Below are 25,951 nucleotides of genomic sequence, written 5' to 3'. Positions count from 1 at the left end.
GCTAATAGAAGCGGATTGAGGCGCCATCTGCGGGGTGAGTGTATGGGGCTTAGTAATTTCAGCTCCAAGATCATCGGAGCATGGTCTGAAATAACAATAGCATCGTATTTACAAGATTTAATCTTAGGCAAGAAGTTATTATCTATAAAAAGTAATCAATCCTTGAGTAGCAATGATGTACTGGTGAGTAGAAAGAATATGTTCTTGAATTTGGGTTTAAAACCTCCAGGGATCTGATAAGTTGTGATCAGTTATAAACTTTGTAATTATCTTTGCGGTGTTAGTTGCGTTCCCCTGTGGAGGAAGTCTTATCTAAAAGTGGATTTAGAACACAATTAAAGTCCCCAGCCATTATAAGTTTATGAGTGTTCAGATTGGGAATGGATGCAAATAAATTTTGTATAAATTCCTTATCATCAACATTAGGTGCATAAACATTTATCAAAATCATTTTACAGTTAGATAAGTCTCCCATGACCATCACATATCTCCCTTCAGGATCCAATACTACATCTGATGCTACAAATGGTACTGTTCTATGTATGAGAATTCCCACCCCTCTAGTTTTCTTTGTAAAACTAGAATGGAACATTTGGCCAGTCCATTCTTTTGCAGCGGAACTGATCCTTACTTAGTAAGTGGGTTTCCTGTAAAAATACTATTTTAGCATTTAGACCTGTTAGGTGAGAAAGTACTTTCTTTCTCTTTAATTCGTGATTCAGGCCTTTAACATTCCAGCTTACGAAGTTAACTGTCCCATCATGGAGACACTGATTCTGAGTTTTTGGTGTCATATTATAGTCTTAACTGGAAGTGAAATAGTTTAGGTCTTAATTTCCTATTCCCCCAAGAGTTGTTGCCATGCAGCTTATTATTACGTTGATAGTTATAATTATAAAGATTGAGATGATAGATTAGATATAGATCAAGCCTGCTCTCTTTCTCTTCCCCTTAACCCCCACCCTCCCTTTTGCCTCCCCAGGTGAGGCTAAAACCCACTTCATGCAGTCCCAGTCCTCTGACATACCCAGAGACAGAGCACGTCCAAAGCACATCAAGCCCCCATGCAGTGGCGCTTTAAGGTTAAAAGATAGAGATATCTGTTACCAATATAGTCTTTAAAAGAGGAAAAAAAAAAAAAAAAAAAGAATTTTGCACTTAATATATATATATATATATATATATATATATATATATATATATATATATATATATATATATATATATATATATATAATCTTCATCAATTTTAGTGCATTAAGATGATATCCCCAGATAATAAACCCAGGTGATGGTGTTAAAGATGTGTCCAAAACAAGCATAACAAGTCTTAATGCAGTAATAGCAATAACAGCAAACCAAGGGTATGATATTGAACAGTCTCATTTAGGGTACACATGAAATAATTAGAAAAGAAAAAAGAGGAGGAAAACGTAATTAAGCACAATAAAACATAAACATTTAGCCCTAGTAATACTAAGTAATGATAAGTAATAAGTAAGTAATAATAATATAAGAATATGAGAATATATGCTGATAAAAACCCGTATTTTAAAACAAATAGATCAGACAGTAGATTATTAATCCTAGCTTTATCATTTACCGCCATGACTCACAATTATGTATCAGAATAGTCCGGGATCAGCTTTCTTAACTCATTTTCTGCCTCCTCCTTGCTAGCGAAAACATAGAAATGACCCTGCCATTCCACTTTCAGTTTTGCGGATACAGGAGGCCGTATTTGACATTGGCTTGCCGTAGCAGCTGTTTAATATTATAGAAGGCGGCGTTTGATAGCTGTTGCTGGAGAGAAGTCAGGGAAGAGCGAATGTGGCAATCTTCATATATAATATCTTCCTTTTTTTCCTGAGGAGTTCCATCACCTCTAACTTAAATGATAATCGTTCAAAGCGAACTATAAAAGATCTTGGTGGGGTCTGGCGGTGTTTGATCAGCGTCTGCGTAAGCGCTGCTATCTCAGATTCTGCTTTAAAGTCGCCCCGATTATTTTAGAAAAAGTTCAGTTCGAATTTCACGGGTTTAAACTTTCTCGATTCTCCGGCAAGCCTTCAATTCTGACATTATACCTTCTATTCCCATCTTCTAAAGCAGCCAGTCTGTCTCCAAGTTTTTCTCCGAGTTTTTTACATTCCGAACTGACATTTACTGCTCTTTCCTCGGCACTGGCAGCTAGATGTTCGGCTATTTCGATCCGATTCGTGAATGTCTCACTAAGATGCTCCAATCGATCAGCAAGCGTGCTCAGTTTAGCGAGTTTTTCTCAATGCGCTCTTCAATTTTACCCAGCACCTGTCGAAGTTCAAGTTGTACCTCTTGACGCAGCCTTTCATTTGCCTGTTGGAATTCCTGTCGCAGCCTTTCATTTGCCTGTTGGATTTCCTGTCGCAGACATTCATTGGCCTGTTTCATCTCCTGTTTTAATTCCTGTTTCAGTCTCTCAAGTGCCTTTGCCGTTGCTTTCTCATTAGCCTTCTCGCTTTTCTTTATATCTTGCGTGAGCTCAGCGAGCAACACTTTCAGTTCAGATAGCTCAAATGTGCCTTCTTGTACCGTAGATGAAGCAGCAGACTCTGCTGAAGACGGTGTCCCGCTGCTCCAGTCCCGCGTAATTGCGTAACTGAAGCCGCGGACCTCCCGGCCTTTTCCAGTTTCAGGTAATCCTCTCCAATCGGCGAGCTATCCACATCTGCACTCACGATCGCACCTTCGCTCCCCTTTTCGCTCTCAGCCGGCGACGATGTAGCGGACCGTGGTCCCGAGGAGTCTGTACTTTCGCCCATCTGATCCAGGTCTGTCTCTGAGAGGCCGTATCTCGAACTAGGGCTTGCTGATCGCAGCTTGGATGTAGCTTTAGTCTTCGATTCTTTCGGACCCCCCTTCTTGTTGGCCATGTTTATATGTGTTTACATATACTGTAGCGGTCCCTCTCGGGTTGAATAAATACAGGATATCTCAGAATAATAAGCAAATAATATGAAAAATAGCACCACTGCTAGCGGAGCTCCACTTCAGACGTCCATCTCTCGCATCGGACGAGACCAGTTTTATCTATCTGTCTAAATTAATTACAAATAAAAACAAACTAATTACTCACTGAAGTATGTTCATATGACACATATGAGCTTCACTTGCTCGACCAACTAGTTTTGGAAGTCACATAATTATTTAAATAGAGAATAAATGTCTGTAGACAAAGGGATTCAGTTGATTGTAGTCTAAATGCACCTTACCTGGAAGGTCCAACTTGTGTTCAGCATGGTGGTCTAAACTACACAATGAAGATACAAAAATGCTCAAAGCATCTCTGTGAACAGTTGATTGAAAGGCACAAGCCAGGGGATGAAGATAAAGAAGGTTATATGGTCCAATGAGACCAAAGTTGATCTTTTTTGGCCATTAGACTAAGCACTATTCTTGATGTAAGCCAAACACTGCACATTATCAAAACACATCATCCCCACTGTCAAACATGGTGGTGGCAGCATCCTGCTGTGTGTATGTTTCTCCACAGCAGGCAATGGAAAGCTTGTAAGGGTGGCTGGTAAATGGAATGCAGCAAAATAAAGGGAAATACTGGAGAAAAACTTGATGCAGTCTACAAGAAGCCCATGCCTTGGGAGAAGATTTGTTTTCCAGCAAGATAAAGACCCCAAGCATAAAGCAAAAACCACAGAGAATGATTTAAAAACAAAATTGTTAATGTTCTGGAGTGGCTGAGCCAGAATCCAGATATTAGTCTAACTGCAAATTTGAACTTGACTTGAAAAATCCCAATGCAATCTGCCAGAGTTCAAACAGTTTTGCAAAGACGAGTGGGGAAAAAAAACGCAAATGTGCAGAGCTGATAGAGACATGTGTACACGTCTCTATCATGGCTACCAAAGGTGTATGTATTAAATACTGAGTTGAATAGGATAAATACTTATAATAGCAATTATTTAGTGTTTTATATTTGTAATTAATTTAGGAATGTTTACTCAGATCTGTTTTCCACTCTTGACGTTAAAAAGATATTTTCTGTTGATCAGTGTCCAAAAGTCAAAATCCACAGTGATTTGATATTATATAACAATAAAACGTGAAAACTTCCCAGGGGTGAATAGTTTCTATTAGAATTCGTTAGCGTAGATGGAGGCATCTGGGCTTTCCTAAGGCATCTGTAGGAAATGGTAAACCTTCTTGGTGATAGTCATGTCTACTGCGTACTGCTGCTTGACTGACAAGCTATGGACGCTTAGTTTCATTTTCGATTCCTTTATCTTTAAGTTCTGATTATACTGTATAGAGCTTTCAAATGTAAGATGACAATAATGTGAACTTTTAAACAAAAAGTTATTATTTGTTTTCACACATTAATTTTGGCTTATTTTTACAACAGATGATAATGTGAAATTTACATGCTGTGGGTTCTTTTATGTTTGACATAGCTTAGCTTTAAGATGATAAAAATTATCTGATTACTGTGCCTCCAAGAATCTATTAAGAAGTTCACATTTCAAGGATTTGAATTGTGTTCTAGTAATTACTTTAAAATTGTTTCACAGAAATCAATATCCTCTGCTACTTATGTTCAGTGATCCTTGTGTCTGAAGAAAAAAGCACTTAACATTTAAAATAAGGATTTAGTGAGTTTTGTAAAACATTTTGTTGTTTGGTTGGAATGATTATTACCTGACAGCAATTTCTTTTTCTTTTTCTTGCAGATTATCAGCCTATTAAATGTATTTACGCCACAGAAATCTTTAGAAGAATTTCAAGATGTGTAAGTTAAAAGTGAATATGTCAAAAAATTTAAAAGTGCATATTTTAAAGAAAAATGATTATGATCAAATAAGCCTGTATCCTTTTTTTTCTAGAGCATTAGAGATGAGCAAATGCCTTTTAAAAAGAATTAAACTAAAGAGCACTCATAGTCAAAGTATAAAACCCATCATTACAACATTAGAATTCTTAACCCTAGTTTCCCTAAAGAGGTTTTTATTTTGCTTGTTTTATTAAGCTGAGCAGTCTCCTTAGTTCTCATAAAGTTCAGACTCTTGCTTAATTTAAGCATCTGTCTTATATACAAGTCCTGGACAAATTTGTTGGTGTCCCCAAACAGAAAAAAATGCACAATTGTCTCTGAAATAACTTGAAATTGCTAAAAGTAATTGGCACCCATCATTGTTTATTGTTTATTTTACAAAACTCAAGACTTTACAGCAATTACTGCAAACAAACTATTCCTGTAGCCCTGTCAACAGCTAGTTTAGCCCACTCTTCCCACTCAAACTGCTTCAGCTATGTCAGGTTCAAAGGGTGCCTTCTCCAGACTGCATGTTTCAGTTCTTTCCATAGATGTTTAATGGGATTCAAAGCTGGACTCATGGAAGGCCACTTCAGAATAGTCCAATGTTTTATCTTAGCCCTTCTTGGATACTTTAGCTGTGTGTCTTGGGTCATTATCCTGTTGGAAGACCCACAACCTGCGATTGAGACAACATTTTCTCACACTTAGCAGTACGTTTCACTACAGAATGTCTTGATACTCTTGAGGTTTCATTGTTCTCTGCACAGAGTCCAGAAAACAAAACCAAGCCTCTTCCATGTTTCACAGTATGTATGTTTTTCTTTTCTTTGAAAGCTTCATTAATTTGTCTGTGGTCATTGAGCCAGTGTAACTTGCTAAAAAGCTCCCGTTTTGTCGAAGACTATGGCTTGTCAATATGGATTTTAGCAAATTCCAGTCTGGCTTTTTTATGTTTTTTCTTTCTTCCATTGAGTCCATGTTCACTCAAAAAGCGATGGATGATGTGATCAGACCATGATGGACTCTTGACCTTGGAGTTCAGGTTATATCCCTTTGAAAGTTGTCCCCATTCTGGGGTCAGCTTTCCTCTTGTGGTCACATCCAGGGTGTAGCAAATCATTTATACAGTACATAGATCAGCCACAACATTAAAACCACTGTCAGATGAAGTTAAAAACATTAACAAGGTGAGGTATTGGAAGCAGGAATAATGACCAAGCTGAGCGACTTTGACAAGGGCCAAATTGTGATGACTTGATGACTGGATGAGAGCATCTCCAAAATGACAGGTCTTTTGGAGTGTTCCTGGTATGCAGTGATTAGTGCTTTCCAAAAGTGGTCCAAGGAAGGACAAGCAAGGTCATGGGTGCCCAAGGCTCATTAATGCATTTGGGGAGTGGAGGCTAGCCTGTCTGGTCCAATATCATAGAAGAACTACTATAGTACAAATTGCTGAAAAAACTTGCTGGCCAAGAGAGAAAAGTGTCAGAGCACATAATGCATCATAGCTTTCCACATTTGAGGCTGCATACTCGCTGACCCCTGTCCACCGCTGAAAACAACTACAATGGACATGTGAGTGTCAGAACTACACCAGAGAGCAACAGAAGAAGATGGCGTGGTCTGATGAATCTTGTCTTCTTTTACATTATTTGGATGGCCAAGTGCATGTGTTTTGTTTACCAGAGGAAGAGATGGCAGCAAGATGCACTATGGGAAGAAGCCAACCTGGTGGAGGCAGTGTGATGTTCTAGGCAGTGTTCTGCTGGGAAATTGTCAGTCCTAGCATTCATGTGGATTTTACTTACGTACCTAAAGATTGTTGCAGACCACATATACCTCCCTTCAAGGCAATGGTATCCCCTAATTGCAATGGCCTCTTTTAGTAGAGTAATGTGCTCTGCCATACTGCAGATTTGTTCAGACATGATTTTAGAAACATAACAATGAGTTCAAGGTGTTCACTTGGCCACCATATTCCCCAGATTTGATCAGGCATCTGTGGGATGTTTTGGAAAAGCAAGCCAGGGAGGCCCCACCTCACCACATTAGGACTTAAAGGATCTACTGCTAACATCTTTGATGCCAAATACCACAGGACACCTTCAGAGGTCTTGTGGAGTCTACTGCTTGATGGGTCAGAAGTGTTTTGGTGGCACTAGTGAGACCAGTACAATATAAGACAGGTAGTCTTAATGTTGTGGCTGATCAGTATATAGAGAGGCAACAAGTGAGTCTTGAAAATGCTGAACCAATAAAAATGTTTTGAGTGTTTTATTTTAAATAAGTAAGTGGTAAGAGAAGAAAACCATTAAAAGGCATCTATCAGCCCTTCCAGCATGCTGGGATCCTTATTTGTTTTTGGGAGCAGTCTTCCTTCTCACTAACACATCTCCTCTGGGTCACAGTCTTGTCTCTTAGCCAGTGTGTTTCTGCTAGGCAACCCTGACTTCTGTTTCTTGTATTATTACTGTATATAACCATACTAAAATTGTTCACATGTATTTTTTAAGACTGGGACTCAGGAAGCAGGTTAAATTATATACTTGGGGACAGAGTCAATAGGGTAGTTTTTTATAGTCTTTAAACTACACTGCAGGATTCTCTCATCATTCTGTCTGTAAACTTAGCAGCTCAAAGGTACTTGTGGCATTTTCGGGTGGGCCATACCAGAATGTTCCTTTATGTTTGCAGTCTTCTCTAATATTAACATTAACTTACTTAAATAATATCTGTCCTTCATTTGCTAATGACTACCAAGCCATGGCAGTTCATTCAGTGTTTAAATTAATAAGTCACCAATAAAACAAGATGCTGGTTGCCCATCCATTCTCAATTGGCATCAGATCATTGCCATACCCACTGAAACTGTCATCATCTAAAATACACAATATAGCTGTAAATGTTAAGTAAACTGAGAGACCCCTACTGCCCAGGACAAAATACTGGTTATTAGCAGCCTAATTTGAAACAGCAATACTTCAGTTTTAAAGTCAAAAGTTTTAAGGTGATAAAGGTCAAGCCATAACAATACAAAAAGAAAGAACAGATTACACACACTCAGCACAACCCAAAATACTATATCCAATAGAAGTGTAAACTACCATGCAAACAGATGGTAGCTGGATAGCATGGGGCCTGTAAACAATTTCCGCGTTAGAAATGTTCTTTTCCCATGAAGTGCAAGGAGCATACATATGACTTCTTTAATTGCTTTAACAAATTTAGCTTATCTGAGTGGTCCTCCTCAGTGATGAGTGATTAACAAAATACTACTTTACCCCATTGTGATCAGCATAATGTCAGGTGCTCAAATCATTTCTGATGCTCGCTTTCTTTCTTTGTTATTTAAATTACTCTGTTTACCTTTATGGGACCAAATTGTACTGGATTTTTTTGTGTTTCTTCTATCTCTTGTGCTGCATATCCTTGAATGGAAAAAGCAGTAACTGAATGTGCAAATGCCTAATTAAAATAAAGAAATGAATTAATAAAGGTGATCCTCATTTTAATGCCAAGATTAAGGTGGGCTCTGGCTTTCTTGTGCCACTGGAATGTTCAGGTTAAAAATGTGCGCACACACCCAATTTAGAATCCTAGAACACTTTAGGGCCAATAGAGCTGACATCTATAAATTGAAATAAGCTTATATCACCCAGGAAGAAGGTTTGCATATTACATAAGGCAACATTTTCCTGGATAAGAAAAAACATTCAACATACCCTTAAGATAAAGTTGAGTGTTGTTATAAACATACAAGTTACATTACTGAGAGTGGCTTATAACCTGTTTTGCACAACATCTTATGGGGCTGTGTCCTACTGGCCCTTAATGCAGAAACATCACTGGACATGTAATACTACAAATGGTCTCATCTTAATTCACCCTCTTTCGCCTCCTTACTACTGTACTATTTTCATAGTAAACTAAAGGCTGACATAACTTACAACAAGTTTTGCTGTCTTGCTAAGATCAAATGTTCTTTTTTATCAAAGACACTATTTCTAAAAGTTTTAAACGAACTTGACCCTACAGGATGTGCTGATAACTCTGGTGTTGTCCATAGATCCAACAGAAAATGAAAGCTCACGTGTCTCCAGTATCCTTCACCACCACTCAATTGTGAAAGGGACAATTTAGCAATTCGTTTTCTGATTGTTTGAAAGACTGAAAATGTTAATAAAGAGTGCAAGAGAGAGCATAAGAAAGAAGGGTGGTGGTGAGAATGGTTGAAAGGTCGGGTACCCTTCGTAATGTTTGGGACAATTACAACAATTTTTATACATGATCCCCCCATTTCTGGACACCATAATATTTGGGACATAGCAACGAGAGGCATACTAAAGCAGTCGTATTTAGTACTTTGTTACATGTCCCTTGCATGCAATGACTCCTTGAAATTTGTGATTTACAGACATCATCAAGTCCTGAGTATCTTCTCTGTTGATGCTCTGCCAAGCCTCTAATGTATTCATCTTCAGCTGCTGCTTGTTTCGGGGGCTTGTCCCCTTAAGTTTTCTTTTCAGCATATGGAAGGCCTGATGATTTGGCTGTTCAAGAATTTTCAATTTTTAGTTTTGAAAAACTCTTCTGTTGCCTTGGCAGTATGTTTGGGAACATGAACTTGTTTTAGGATGAAGCATTGTCCATTGAATTTGGAAGCATGAGCAGATAAGATATTTCTGTATACTTCAGAATTCACTGTGCAACTGCCATCAACAGTTACATCATCAATGAAGATAAATGTGCCAGTACTTGTGGTGCCATACGTGCCCAAGCCATAACACTTCTACCACCATGTTTAAAGAATAAAGCGATATGCTTTGGATCTTGGACTGTTCCTTTTTGTCTCCACACAATGCAGTTGCCATCTTTCTGATGCAGGTTCATCTTTGTCTCATCTGTCCACAAGACCTTTTTCCATAATTCTGCAGGCTCTTTTATGTACTTTTTCACTAACTGTAATTTGCCAATCTGGTTTTGTCGCCCACTTAGTAATTTGCATCTTGCAGTGTGGCCTTTGTATTTCTGTTCATGAAGTCTGCTGCAGATAGTCATCTCTGACACCTCCACATCTGCCTCCTGAAGACCATTTTTGATTTGTAAGACAGGCATTTGGGGCTTTTTCATTACCATAGTGAGGAGTCTTGTCATCAGGAGTGGAGGTCTTCCTTAGCCTACTATTCCCTTCGTAATAACTGTAGCTCACTAGTGCATTTTTTATTCTTAATGATGTTCCATACAGCTGATTTAGGTAATCCTAAGGTTTTACTGATGTCTGTAATGGTTTTATTCTTATTTTTCAGCCTAATTATGGCTCCTTTTACTTTCTTTGGCACAGCTCTTGTCCTCATGTTGAACAATGGCAACTACAGACTCCAAAGGTAGCATATAGGTAGAAGCAAGTCTTGGATTTTTATGCCTGCACTAGTGAAGCAATGAAACATACTTGAGTAACCACAAACACCTTTGATTCCAGATGTCCCAAACATTATGGTGCCCTGAAATGGGGGGAGCACATAAAAAATGTAATTTCTACATGCTGTGATTGAAATGTTTGCAAATACCCATAAATTAAAGTCTGCAATGTGCACTTTAATCATGTCTGAATTGTTTGATTTGTAGTTTTAAACTATGGAGCAGAGGGGTAAATCAAGGAAAAATGTTTCTTTGCCCAAATATTATGGAGGGCACTGTATATCAAAATATTCCAGCTTGTGAGACAGAATAGACCTAAATCAGCCAGGACATTTCATTTAGCTCATGCTGCAACCTGACCTCTTTACCAAATCAGCGTGCAGTTTCCCTTCAGTTCCCAGCACAATTACTGCCTGTGAGGTTCACTTTATGCACTGAAAAAGTATTAGTAACATTCAGTAGTCTGCAATATAATTTTAAAAGCAGCCTTTTGTTTTTAATTAGTTTTTGTGTTTGCTGTAATCCTCCAAACTAAAATGTAGCTTGAACAACACTTTTCCTTGAATTCCAGATATCTTGTAATGGAATTGATGGATGCCAATCTTTGTCAAGTGATCCAGATGGAACTAGACCATGAGCGAATGTCTTACCTACTCTATCAGATGTTATGTGGCATCAAGCACCTGCACTCAGCTGGCATCATTCACAGGGTTAGTATATAGTGTCGCAGTTACTTTCTTTACAAAGTCTTCAGCTACATGCAAGATAATATGCAGTGTTTCTCCAGGATAGTTTTCTCAAGTCAAGAAGATCACTGAGGGATTTTGACTTTGTAGATGCTATAACATTGCTATTTTCAATGGTTTGCTTCTGCTACTTTTTAATGTACAAGCCATAATTTATGTGCAATGGGATGTCCAGTCTTGGTCATGGAGAGCTACAGTGGCTAGGTATTTTGCTCTAGTGGTTTTTATTTAATTGGAATTTAAAGCTTGTGGTTAAAATAAAAGATATCTTAGTTAGAAGTTCTTCTTTTTCCAGTTATTATTCTACTGTTTCATAAATTCATAAAATACAGTACAACCTCAGCTTAATACATTACCTAAAAAAAAAAGAATGTAAAGGTAAATCCGTATACTATACTGTACTGATATGTCACCCACAGTGCTAGAATGTAAAATACAGATGTTACCGCTATATGTACTGTAATTCATGCAAGCGCGTTTTCATTGCCAGAAGCCTTAGATGGTGCAGGGCGTTTCAACGGAATCTTGAGGCTTTAACCCTTAAACTGCCACATACTTGGGAGTTAATACATCCCTGGATGCCAAATACTTTTTTGCTGCACTTTTTAAGTAAACATCACAATTCACAAAGAAAAGTGAAATTTTAATGGCACACATTTTTTTTTCATGCAAAGAGCATCACAATTACTGCAACACTGATCATTTTACACACTGCCAATGAACTGTAAAAACTATTTAAATAACTACTGGAACAATATGTACAAGGTGTAACTGACACCATAGATGAAATTCAGTAAATCCCCGAGCCAACTGCGTTTGAACTGGCTGCATTCAAGCACACAGAGGTAAACGCTGATACTTGCAGGCTAGTCTAGTGCAGCAGCTGAATCCCAGAGACAGTGAGGCTGCAGTGCTGCAGGGGCAGGCAGTGGTCATGAGCTGGCTGCTCAACGAATGTATGGCACTGACTGATCAGCTCCGGTGTGCTGGTAAATTGCATTGGGAACCGACAATAGCCAGTTGCAGCATTCAATGAATTTATTTCGCCGAATATACTCGGCTCCTACATGCTGGCATATGGCACTGGGAAACGACTATACCCGGTTGCGGCAGTTAAAGTATTAAGAACAACAAAATGGAAAACATGAGAACACTCAGCTGAAGACGCATCACAGGGCAGCAGTCAATCAGCAGCAAGGAGAAATGAATAACGCTGTAGTGGTCCGGTGCCACTAAGATTCACACCGTTGAGAAGACGGTGATTTATTTATTTTTATGGTCGAGATTCCAGGGGCTCACCCAGCCTTGGCCCGAACCCGCACACACTCACAAACAGACACAATTACAAAGCAAACTGATAGTCAAACAGCAAAAAAAGAATGTAATGAAAACAACGATACCACCCCTGTTCTGGCAATTATACATTAAATACAACAAAGCACCAACAAAACACACACAGTAAAGTCCATGAAAAACGGCAACGAATGAAATGTAATGATGAAGATAGATAGTCCAGAGATCCGCATGTTGAATTGGAATGTAAAGATAGTCCTACCAGTAGTTCCTGTAAAGGTGAAGATGGGAGGACGGGTTCAGGAGCGCTCCTTTCTTCACAGGATAGCAATGAATCCACTTACAGTCCTCATGTACACAGGCAGACGGCAGACAATCCAGACCCCAACCACAGAACGATCCAAGACCAAACGAATAAGTACAGGTAACCCTGTACAGGCAGAGAGACAGAAACTTGAAACACAAATTACAAAAACTTTTTTTTTCTTTTGGTCACCGGCCCCCTTTTTAAAAGCCGCGCTGACATCCTTTGACCCCAACAGCCCCTGCATCCTCAGCAGAATACCAATCGGAGCCACGCAGGGACTGCTGGGAGTTACAGTTTCAAATTCTATTGGCTAATATCACCATCCCAAGCCACGTTTTCCTCTACGGTTTCTTCCTGTTCTCTCTACAGTGCAGTATTGCGGCGAAAAAAGCCATAAAAAATTGCGGAGGATATTTGCAGTTTCCATTAACAATTATTAGTTAGGTTCTAAGGAAAAATCCGTGAACAACTGAGGCCGAGAAACCTGAACCGCATTTTCGCAGGGATCTACTGTATATTTTTTGCTTTTCTGAATTAATTAAAAATGTTATCAATTGGAAAATGTACTATAATTCAATAAGCAGTTAATTTCTTTTATAGTTCTTTCTTAAACACTTGGAACTCCAATAGACTGGTTACCTATACAGGGCTTCTTTCTGCCTTGCACCTGATGCCACAGAGATAGTTGCCAAGCCTGCAGCTTTGAATTGGATGAAGAGTATTTAAGAAAGTTATGCTTTGTTTATTACAAAAGCTACAATACTTTATAATGAATATGTATTCAAGGTGGAAACAGTAGTTGGTCAGCTGGTTACATGTGGATTGCTTTATTATTTGCATCCAATTGCCAACTAAAGGACTTTAACTTTAACTAAATTCTTCATAGGCATGTGAGTGGAAATGAAGGAAATATTTTGGAACTTAAAAGTCTCTGAAAATCATCTCACCCTTGAGGTTGATATCTTTCTGATTTTCAAAGAGAAGTAAAATTCACACAATTATTGACTGCTAAAACTGAAGTCAGGGAGCTGGGAGAGTCATCTGATTAATTGTGATCTTGGATGAAAAATGACTGACATCAAATTCAGAACATTGATTGAAGTGAAGGTCTACAGCCATTCTGGTACTTTAGGATCAGGATTAAACATTCCCAGTGTGCTATAATTGTAACCAGTAATGCTTTTGTTTGCAGCAATACTGAAACATTTTTAATTCTAGCAGTAAATCTTCTCCTGTACTTTATCAAATGGTCATGTCCCAGTGTTCTTTCCCAACTTACTACATCTATTATAAAACTGAAAAACAACTGAGATTAAATCAGTGAAATGCACATTTTGTTTTTAATATTCAACAAGGACCTGAAACCTAGCAATATTGTGGTGAAGTCAGATTGTACTCTTAAAATCCTTGACTTTGGACTGGCGAGGACTGCAGGAACGAGCTTCATGATGACGCCATATGTGGTGACGCGCTATTACAGGGCGCCTGAAGTTATCCTGGGGATGGGATACAAGGAAAATGGTAGGATTGCAGTTTAATTGTTGCAGCTCAATGAATTAAATCATTTCATGTTTATAGGTTTAGATATGTTCCATTAATATTTTCATGTTGTTCCTTAAAATACAATGACATCACACCTTTAAGTTAATTTAGCACCATTGCTATTGGTTATTCGAATAAAAGAATGAGATTGTAATTGTTTTAATGTTTTCATTATTAAATGTTGTATCTTACAACTGTTATTTAAAAAGGATAACAACATAATATTGCTTATTATTCATTTTACATCATAGCTATAATAATTTGGTAAAGGGCCCATTTTTGGTGTTAATTTACAGAATTCTAATTTAATTGTAACAAGTAATATAAGGATCATTTGGAGGTTAATTATTGACTCAAATATTTGATTATAGTTATTTTATTAATTATGGTTATGGTCTTAAAGAAGTGTGCTTGCCTTTTAGAATGCTTACTCATTTCTGCTTATGAGTTAATATACATAAAACAGATTTTAGGACTTTGGCTTTTCCATTGCAAAGCATCCTGCTACTTGTGTATAATCCTTTGTTACTAATACTTTCTCTGTTTAACTACTTTTTCAGTCCATTCTTCACTCTTTTCTAGCAATGTCTTTTCTAACTTTTCATTTTTCTTTGCAATTTACCTGCCTCTGTACCTGCAGTTGATATATGGTCCGTTGGGTGCATTATGGGAGAAATGGTTCGCCACAAAATCCTCTTTCCGGGAAGGGACTGTATCCTTGTTGCTTACATCTGATAAAGCAGTGATGTCATTAATGTAATCAGGTAGAGATGGGAAAAAAAACCATACTAAAATTTAATTCTCCCCACTGTTGTATCATGACTAACCAAAATGACAGGCTAATTCTTGTTTTCTGTTGATGGTCATTCTGGCATAATGATGCTGAATACAAAGTGGATTTATGTTTTATCCAACATGCTATGCTTTTCTGAAGTTGAACATTGAATTAATTAAATTGGCTTACAGCGTAAAAACTTCCTCTATTTCATTATATGATTTCCACATGATTAAAAATACTTTTTCAAGTATTGGACAGGATATACATTTTAACTTGTTTAGGTAAATGCTATTGATTATCACTCAGAAAATAAGTGTAAAAGAATCACATATAATATATACTGTAAGCAGTGATTATATGAATGTTTTAAATCAGGTGTCCTTATTTATTTAGCTTTTAGGTTGATTAAAGACAATATATTTGCCCAAGTAATAATTCATGAGTGTATGCATATACTCTAATTTTTGTTCACATAGGCATTTGATCTGCACTGTTATAAACTGAGCTCATAAATTTTAATAAAAAAGATACTACACAAATGTAACTACATCAAAATGAAGCAACAGAAACTGACTGACTCATTACAATTGTAATGTTTAATAAGAATTGACTTTTTTATTAAGACTTCATTTTCTTTTCAAAGTTTCTAACCTTGTTAATTAGCAATTTAAAAGTCAGGGCAGTTTATGCAATTATAAAATACATACATTTTTATGCATTTAACTTTTCAAGTCTAAATTATAATTTTGAAAGCATTAAGTGGATTTATTGAAAACAGCTGACTCCGAGATTTCCAAATGAAACGTAAAGACAGGTAACGATGGTTAAACTGATTAATCAGAAGACGACTGTCTTATTGAGAAAATTTACAGCAAAAGGCATCTACATTAAGAAGCTATTAACAACACAGAAAAATACAGCACTTCTATCTACATTTTGATGAATATTATATACTTTTTTGAGTTTAGTGATATTTAAGGTATGTCTACTGGTAATCTGGTGTCTCTCAGGGAGGTAGAAAAAATAATTTCTGATACTCAGCAATCTCATTAAGTCCAAGTTTGTTGTCTGTGAGAAATTTAGAAAAATACATTGCAAGTACTGTATAACACCTTAATATTTTAAAATGTAGTATAAAACAATTACAATTTTCTACATTGTATTTTGTGGGTATTTTTAATTCACTTTTCACTTTTTTAGAAACCAGTAATTGTAAATGTTAGACAAAAGGTAATGACTGAATGATGTGAATGGGGTTCTGTCATCAGGTACTGTCAGCAGTAACACATACTGCTTTTGAAGATTGTCTACCAATGTAGGGCTAACATCAATATCTATAATAAAGGGTGGAGTGGTGGCTCCAAGGCTAGTAACCTGCGCCAGAAATCAAATCCCATAAACGCCAGAAGGGACACCACTCCGTTGGGCTCTTGAGCAAGGCCCTTAGCCTGCAATTGCTTCATCCTGGGTATGACGTTAATATGCATCCAGCCCTGCAAGCAGGTCCTCCAATTTACAGGGAAACCTTGGGGGTTGGTGGCAGGATTGGCAATTTAGTCAACATTAAAAAAAAACTCAAAAAGTTTCAGTGTGGTGTTGAGGTGACACCGATTGTACTCAGGTCCCAGTCTAGGTGGTTCGTCATGTGGTGCGTACGGCAATGTGCTATCAGTGCATGCTCCCAACCTCTCTCTCTTACTTTTAAAATTGTTAAAACTACCGATAAATAACAAACTTCTAAGACCAAATCAATACATGTGCTTTTCAACAATAGAAAATAAACAGTAAACAATTCTGTTCACAAAAGACTGCAATAATGTGAAACTCATCCATTGATGTATCTGTCAGCTAAATATTTAATTGTTTTAAATTATTTCTTGAATATATTGAAAAGTACAGTAAGTGTGTTCAGTGGCACTGGATAGACTTTAATTACAGTAGGTAGCTGCTGTTATTCATAAGCTAAGCAAATCAGATTTTTACCACCCAAGGCTACATTTTGTGAAGCGTTTGAAATTGATTTGTCCAAATTAAACCTGGAACAGGTTTTCAACTCTTAAAGAATAATAAAATAAGATTAGAGATTTGCTGAATCTAGGAACTGTTGTATTTTAATTATTTTTTCATAAATCATATACATTTAATTTTACAAATGACACTGTACAGTAAAACAAAATATTTTACATGCCACAAATGACATGATCAGTGCTTAATTAAAAAGGTCTGCATGCAAAGTAAGGCTCTGCCCTCTCTGCTGCATTTAAAAAAGCATTTCGTATGTAAACAGACATAGGAATTAAATAAGCATTGAAATTTTAATTTCATATTTAGCTGCAAATGCCTCTGTATTATCCATTTGCTGCTATTGATACTCTTTATTATGCTGCTGGCGATGCTCCTCCATCGTCTGCATATTATTATAGATTTTATGTTTTAATAAGTGATGTTAATATGCTACACACTGAAAACATAAAATGTTGAAATTACTTCATCCAGTTATGTTAGGTTTCAAATAAATAACTAAAATAATTCTTAAAGAACCAGCAACGTTAGCACAATTCAGTGGGTTTAGTTTAATGCTAGCCAGTTACATTAGTAGTAATTAACACCAGAACAGTGTTTAAGCTAAATCAATACATTGAATTAAAAATATACTTTAGGTTTTTGTATTTAAGATTATTTGTTTTGGACATTACTCTGTTGATTGAACTCTTTTCATTTCACACCTAAATTGCAGCATAAAATCTACACTGAGAAGTAGAAAAGAATGGGATTAACTAAGTACAGTATATTATTACAGGTTTAGTCAAATGAATGCTGTCAAAAGTTAGCTTTCATAACCACATAAAATGAGAATCATTCAGAAAAAAATAACTTTGCTAACAATCTCTAACTTTTGTTTTGACTGTACAAAGGTATAGGGGGCTCCATGAACCCTTTGCAACATTTTGCAAACAAAGAGATGCTCCTTTATGAGAAATACCTTACTGTATGCAAAAAATAAATAAGTAACCATTAAAAGCCCACGGAAAATACAGAAACAGTTCTGAAAGTAGCCCCACCTCAATCAAGTTTTTCCGTAGTGGGCAGTACTCAAACATAACCAACTAGGATGAGTATGTCCCTACAAGTGTAGTGTGCAAAGTCCTCTAGTACATAAATATACAAACCTGTTTATTTTAAGTTAAACTAGGGGGCTTCACCCCCTGCTTGCTTCGCTCGCCAACCCCCCGGCCTGCATTACACACTAGCCGCTTCACGTCTCTGCCGCTCACGTATGTGGATTTCGCTTTCACCAAACAACAAATCTTTTAATTCTCGCAGATATGCCTCTTCATTGGGAAGAAACACTACTTTTCCCCAATGGCAACACGAATTAGATGATCTACAAGTCTCAGACTTAAAGTTTAAATACGAACAATGTATTTGATCTCTTTTCGTTGTTCCGTTACTTCACCAAGTAATAATTTCTGTTTGCGCTAATGTAATCTTTACTATCATTTTTTTGAGACTTTCGAATTTTAGTACTTTCATTATCTCTAACCTGCTCAGCATGTGTATCGCGCCAATGCTTTTGAATTTTTTACGGTGTTCTACTTTGTCATCTACTCTTCTTCGTCTTTGGTTAAATCTCGCGGGACATGAAAGTATCTCTCTGAAAAAGTCACGTCTCGTCCTAGTCTAAAAAGTCTCATCTCATCCCAGGATTTTTTTTATTATAATAGAGAGATTTACTTAATACAGCTGTCTATTGGGAATATAGCTGTATCAGTTTTAGGGTGAAAAATGGTTTTCACTTTCAGTAAAATTCAATACAACTTATGTTTTATATATCTATAAATTTACAATTATAAATCTAACATACAGCTATAGCAGTAACATCAATGCATTTGAGTTTAACATAATGTGTTTGCATAATACATTTTGAGTTTTGGATTGATCTGTCTAATGTGAAAAGCATAAATTAAATCAGTTTTCTGTTTTCAGTGAAATTTCACAGGTACTATCATTATTATTTTTAAAATCTTCAGCCTGTCTGCAACTGTTTGGTCCAAAGTACAATAAGGTTATTGTACCAGTACTAAAATGGTGAGAATGTCTTATCTTTAGAATTCTATGTAAAATGCAAACTCAAAAAAATAAAAGATTGCTTCACCTAGGAAAGTGCAAAATTGAGTATAATCCAACAGTAATATGGGCACCACAGTGTCGCAGTGTTAAAGAGACCAGGGTTTGCATCTCATGTCTTCCCTGCGTGGAGTTTGCATGTGTCTTTGGGGGTTTCCTCCGGGTGCTCTGCTGTCCTCCCACTGTCCAAAGACATGCAGGTTAGGTGAACTGGTGATGTTAAATTGGCCCTAGTGTGTGTGGTGTGTGTGTGTTCACCCTGTGATGGACAGACTCCCTATGCAGGGTTTGTTCCTGCCTTGCACCCTATGCTAGCTTGGATAGGCTTTAGCACCGCTGCGATGTTGGCCTGGATTGATTGAGTTAGAAAATGCCACGATAACAGTAATATTTATATACTTTTTAAGAAAAAAAATGAAATAGAAAAATTGCAGGCAACTGTGCTACTTAAAAAACAGCACAATGTGCACCTGTGTTATGCTAAATTGACTGAGATGCTATCAAAAACATTTTAAATTTGTTAGTCAAGAATGGGGGAGTTTAACCCTGGCTGAACATAACAGACATGCATTTTTGCAGCAGTTTGTCACTGACTAATTTGTGGTTGTATATTAATTGTCCTTGTAATTAGATTTTTCATTTTCTCTCTATTTCCATATTTACAAAGTCCTACCAATTTCAAGTATGCTTAACTGTATTTTGGTTTATATTATGTGATCTACATCCTCATCGGTTTTAGATGAAATCCTTACTGGATTTAAAAAAAAAAGCAAATAAACGCTTAATGTCTTTGACAAGGGGAGTAATTTGTGATGCTGTGTAAGTGGGAATGATTAACTGGCCGTTTTTGACTGCATTTCTTACTTAGCAAAATTAAAAGGTGCTGTACAAAATAACAAGAGCAAAATAATTTCTCGTACTTAACAGTAGATCGCCTTGCTATCCGTTCATTACATGAAAGCTCAGTTTGACAGAACAGAATGCTGTGGGTCTGCATGTGACAACACAGGGCTGCTTCACGAGGAAACTAAGTTGAAGACTTGCCTATCTTACTCTTCTTTCTTTTTCTTTTTATGGTTTCTTTCACACTCACTATGAGCAGAGCTAGCCTCATGTCGTTCTGGTGTTTTTTTTTTCAAGCTTTCTTATCTGACATGCATGCACTTTGCTGAAAAGAGACATATGGATTGAATTAGCAAAACCAATTTTACTTTCACTTTCCTGCTCTAGTTTCATCAGCAGTAAATGCATTTTTCCTCAGTGAACTTTGGGGTGCAGAATTCCTATTGTCATTCCCTTTAAATGTACATATGTAGGTGGCTCCTTACGTTTTTGATTGTATTTCCACACAGAAGTATTTAATAAACTGAGCAGTAGGAGCATCTATTTAAATATAAGGCCAAAAAGAGGCCTTTGATACTACAAAGTAATAATGATTTAATTTAACTTTCATTGCAGAATTCTCTGTTTCTGTTTTCTTTCCCATTAAAGAATTCTGTTTTTTACAAGATGCTTTTGTTATAATCTGTAAGTGTACAGTTTCTATTTACCAAACAGCACAACTGAAACTGATCAATTATATGCTACATTCTTGACCAACAGAAAATCCATATGAATCATCTTCTTATATGAGTGCCTTGAAAGCGATTTTTCAGCTTCCATTTTCTCACAGTTAATTTCTTTGAATTTTCTGTACCTGTGGAAAGTGTCCTTTCCTCTTTTAATATCATTTTTTGTTTTATGTCCGTGCTTGGTATGCCACTTTAAAGGTTTTTCATAAGAAGACAAGCAAAGTTAAAGAGCATCAAAGGCTTCACACAGGTTCATCCAATAAATCTTAGTTGTACTGAGGAGAGTAATAAAACACTTAATCTTTTTTCTAACAGGCACAAACCTCAGGGAACTAGCTACAAATTGATTGCTCCTCCTCCATGCTGGACATAATAAATAAGTCTTAACGCTCTTTTAAAAGAGTCCAACCAGCCTGATTTGAATACTTGTCACAATAGTGTATTATAGCAGTTAATAATCCTGTGACATTCCCAGATCTGAACCAACCCTTCCTTGGCTGAATGCTGTTATGCTTGCCATTTTTATAATTTGATTTTAGGAAAATTATCTTTTATCTTTCTGAGTTCTTAAGATTTAGCTGGTCTAAATAAAAATGTCATAATGTTCTAATGTAACCAGAGTCACTAAAACATTATAGCTCTTTCTTAGAATTTTTAAATTGCATTAAAATGTCTCAGGTCGAGTATTGCACAGATGCAGCTTTTTGCCATAAAAGTGATGCCACAGTCCACAAATGAGATGATCTGTGATAGATAAGGAATTATTATTTTATAAATATTGCATATGAGCTGCAACAACGATGAACACATACAGAATGTTTAAAGACCATGGTAGGTAAACGTTTATTTTTCATTGTGTATTGTGCAAGTTCACCCCTTGGTAGTCCAATTTCCTCCCATAGTTTAAAGATGTGCTATTATAGGGGTATCAAATCTAAATTCATCCATTGTCACTGAGCTGTCATGTCTTTTTTAATGTGCTAGCCTTGAGATAGATTTGCATCTTCTCCTAGATTTTTTCTTCTGTTTTCTTTTTCTCATTGTTTACTTGATATAATGATCAGATGATAGTTTTCAAAAATGAATGAGTGGTGTGACAGAACTTTACCCCAAGTTTCCAGGAAATAAGAAAAAGACACCACTAAGTTAACTGCTATTCTTTGAATGTGCATTTTCTGTGGCATCCGATACAACTTTATCTATTCTTCTTTATTATACAGATTTCCATCATTATAATATTGAATATTTATTGTGGTAGATAATACAGAGTTGCCTCTCCGTACTTGGTATACTTTATTGATATACATCAGCCTTAGTTGCAGAGATGAGGAAGAGGCATAGATAATGATTGTCAGATCTTCCTTATGTTTTTTTCATCAGAAATGCCTCTTTTGTTGTTGAGTAGATTTGGAATACATTTGCATTTTTACAGTCCTCAGGGAGTTACTTGGTTGATGGAATACATTTGCTATTTGGGTACAATAGCCTTCATTTCTGAGTGCACTGCTAGTTGAGGCATCTAGTCCAGAGATGTTTTGTTACTTTCTGTAATGTAAGCAGTTACATCACTTATATACAGCATAAAGTCTTACCTAAGTCGCTGCAGTACAATAACAAGCATAAACACAAAAGTATGACTAATGAGAGGAGGCTATTCAGTCCATCAAACTTGATAAGTTAGCTGATGTATTCCTGCATCTCATTTAAATCCTTTTTCAGTTTGTAAAGGTTTCCACTTCAACTTTATTACTAGGCACTTTGTTCCAGGTTTCCAGAGCCTTTTTGTAGTACAATCTGGTGTCAGTCATAAATGCATTTTCTCTTAATTTCCATTTGTGTTTCTTCAGTTATGTAATTCACTGTGTAAATGAAAACATTCTGCTAGTTTAACTTTATCAATACTTTTTGAAATTTGACGATCTTAGTTAGTTTCTCATACAGCCTTCTCTATCTATGACTAAGAACTAAAAAGTTTTTTTTTTTCAGATTAAGAATGTTCTTTAGTTCTGATACTCTTAGTAAATCCATTTATAATGATGCTATCTCAACTGGAAAAAACAGCAACAAGAACGCTTTGTAAAACTAATTCATGTGCTATGTTGTTAAATTAGGGCAGTTATTGTAGTATTAAACAGTAAAATATACTGTAAGTTAGTACAATATTCTCTGTGATATATGATGACTGAACAGAGTTTACCAAAAGAGTCTAAGCCTAGATGTTCTAAAAATTCAGTCTGTGCTTATTTATGCAGCTGCTGGTCCTGATATTGATTTTTTACTATATAAAATAGCTTCTGTCAAATGCAATAGCAGAGGTAAAGTTACAAAATAACTTTATTAATATTCATTTATATATTTTGGAAAATTTACACAGATACCTTTACTGCAAATTTCTATTTAATCACAAACTGTTTTAGTCATTTATATATTTACTGCACTGGCAACAATCATTGTTGGAGTTACACAGCAACATACTTAGTAGAAACAGCTCATTTTTTTATATTGCCATTAATAATATATTAGTGGTAAATGAGCTCTTAAATCATATGGATCATTCTCAATGATTTTCAAATAAAAACATGCCATTCAAGGTTTAAGTATAATTCAAAAGATACTGTAGCTTATTACACTGGGAAAAAGAAAGTAAAATTGTTGAGCTGTATAAGTAAAGCAGTATGAGTTGGAGCATTTAGCTATGCCATATTAGGCCAAGAGACCAATGAATCGTAGCTTTGTCTAAAGTCTGCATGGGTAAATCGGGACAATTATGAAGTTGTAGCCATAGCACTGATGAAGACATTGTTGAGTTTTATGAAAATAGTGCTCAGAGGAATGTAGTCCAATATCCAATAAGAATGCTAATGCTGTCTTTACTGTGGAATTTGTGAATATAGATAATCATGAGCAATCTGTTGTTGCACATGGTTTACTTTTTCCATCTTTCTTCATCAATATATTTGACATTGACATGCTCTATACAAAGTTATACCCAGCATTATATCAAGTAGGAGGTGTAATATATCCTAAAGTTCTCAGTACAAGTTGTGGACAATACTGAAGCTGAAGCTAGCAGTTCTTGGCCTGAGACTCATCCTTTACTTACTCCCTCTGAAAACTTTCTCTTGGCTTGCACGGTTCACCCATTATGGGAATTATCAGTATTAAGCATAATTTTACAGACTTGAAAGAGAAATGCTGCTATTATCATTTTTCTGGAGTGCCAAATGTTTAAACTTGGTCTATGCAAATGAAATAATAGAAATATATTATTAATAAGTATTATTATTAGACATTTACACAGAATAATTGAAATAAATAACAGTTGGGATTAAAACTGAAGTGCAAATATTACAGCTTCTATACTTTTTTATTTAATATACACATAATAAACCTGCAATTACAGTATATAATATGCATATAATAAACACAGACTAAATACAATCACATTTTATACATCATTTCTTTTATCAACAACAACAATATTTATTTATATAGCACAATTTTCATACAAATGATGTAGCTCAAAGTGCTGGATGAAGATGAACAATCAAATTTCATTGCATTTTCTAAGGTTTTCCCTAATGGCTTTAACTGAACCTTACAAATGTGTTTGTCAAGAAGGAAGTGTAGGATATAGGTGTGTTTTCTTGAACATCTATTATATTTTATGGATGTGCATTCAAATTATATGGTCAGCTTTCTGTCCTAATTTGTTGTACAGAATTCCTGCGGCTCAGCGTAGCACATTTCGCTCCTTCATTGGTATGTGGAAGATTGGTATGTGTTTCATCTCTATTTATGGTCAGGATTAATATGAGTGATCATTGAAAAATTAGGACTTGTGAAAGGGACTTATCTTTATTTTTATATATATATATATATATATATATATATATATATATATATATATATATATATATATATATATATATATATATATATAGCTAGAAATCCAAAAAGGAAGACAGAAAATGCAATTTGACATATTTTAACAGATGCTAACCATGTTGGTAAAATGTGGCCGCAACATCTGTCATCAGACCAAATACTTCATGTGATTATACAGTGCAGGTATTATGAGGCACTGAGGAAAATGGGCATTTAAAATAATTATAAGGGAAATGAGCATTCAGAGTATGGACTGGTCTATTGAGGTCTTTGTTTCCTCACACATGTTCCAGCTCTCAGAACTGTTATTTAGAAATATGAATCTGTTCTGCATCCAAAATCAATTCAGACTTCCTCCCTATGTAACGTGGTGCTGGAGAATGGAAAGGTGCTGGTTCTGAAAAATGCTGTTGTTTTAATTATTTTTGCATTTTATATTCACAGTTATTATTTATTATGTGGGAGGTGTTGATCTAATACTCAAACTGGTAAATTCGTCTTTAATATCATCTCTTGGTATGGTGAAGATAATTTACAGTAAACCCCATACATTTCCAGTTTAAGCAATGAGATATTAAAAGGTATGACATGATTGAAATTATTTTAAATGGAGCTCTTCTGTAAGAACACAGAGGAGAACTAGCTGAGGGTAAATTTTGCACGCATAATAGAAAGTTTTTCTTCACACAGGGAACCATAGATGCACAGAATAAAATCCAAGTAGTTTTGGAACCTTCAAAACTCAATTCAGTATTATTTTGGAGAAATTAGATGAGTAGTATTTACCAGCTTTGCTGGCTTAAATGGTCTGTTTTTTTTTTTTCAAAATTGTTGTAATGTAGTGTTGAAATGTTTATTCACAGTACACATCTGTTGTCAGAGACAGGCCTGCACTGCTTTAAGGTTATCAGCCTACACTGCCATCTAGTGGGTAATGGAGACACAGATCCAGAGGCAGGGTCCTTGTAGTGACTTTTAAGTTGGATTTAGTGAATCAAGCTTTTACATTATTCAGGCTGGAGAAAATCTGCTGTCTAGTAAACAAAGATTTAAACAAATATGATGGTAAAATCAATTAAAGACATTACATAGTATTGTAGTATAATTTAATTAACCCAACATATGTAATCTGGAAATGTGAGTGGATGACTGAGAAGTATCTGGATGAAGACCCTGGGCCTGTGTTTGTTTTCTACCCATATTCCCCCAAACATGTTTTTTAGATTAATGTGCATCTCTAGTCTGGCTGAACTGTGTCTGTGTGTGAGTTGTTAGTGACAGTGTCTTGGCGTTGTTTCCTGCCTTGTGCTGAATGCTAGCAGGACAGGTCTTGTCCTACTTTCTTAGAATAATATAATATAATATATATGCAGGTGGAGGTTCATGTGTTTCACTTGTATAAAATAATGTAATATAATGTAATGCAGCATGATGGTGGAGTAGTCTTTAAATCAAGTGGAGCATTGCGCC

The 25,951-nt window shown here is 36.1% G+C and overlaps 1 protein-coding gene across 8 annotated transcripts in view; it reads left to right on the top strand.

Moving 5' to 3' along the window:
• mapk10 (mitogen-activated protein kinase 10) overlaps positions 1–25,951 on the top strand; it is a 386,723-nt gene that overhangs the window by 233,986 nt on the left and 126,786 nt on the right. For 5 of the 8 annotated variants that reach the window (XM_039750813.1, XM_039750810.1, XM_039750807.1 and 2 more), the window contains 4 exons: positions 4,725–4,783; positions 10,800–10,938; positions 13,930–14,095; positions 14,757–14,828. In XM_039750813.1, the coding sequence (XP_039606747.1) occupies positions 4,725–4,783; positions 10,800–10,938; positions 13,930–14,095; positions 14,757–14,828 (436 nt within the window). The remainder of the gene's footprint in view (positions 1–4,724; positions 4,784–10,799; positions 10,939–13,929; positions 14,096–14,756; positions 14,829–25,951) is intronic. The other 3 variants (XM_039750811.1, XM_039750806.1, XM_039750809.1) reach the window with 1 other exon arrangement.

Source organism: Polypterus senegalus, chromosome 4, assembly GCF_016835505.1.
Source record: "Polypterus senegalus isolate Bchr_013 chromosome 4, ASM1683550v1, whole genome shotgun sequence".
NCBI classification, from domain to species: domain Eukaryota; kingdom Metazoa; phylum Chordata; class Cladistia; order Polypteriformes; family Polypteridae; genus Polypterus; species Polypterus senegalus.
This window is presented reverse-complemented; position numbering and strand designations above follow the sequence as displayed.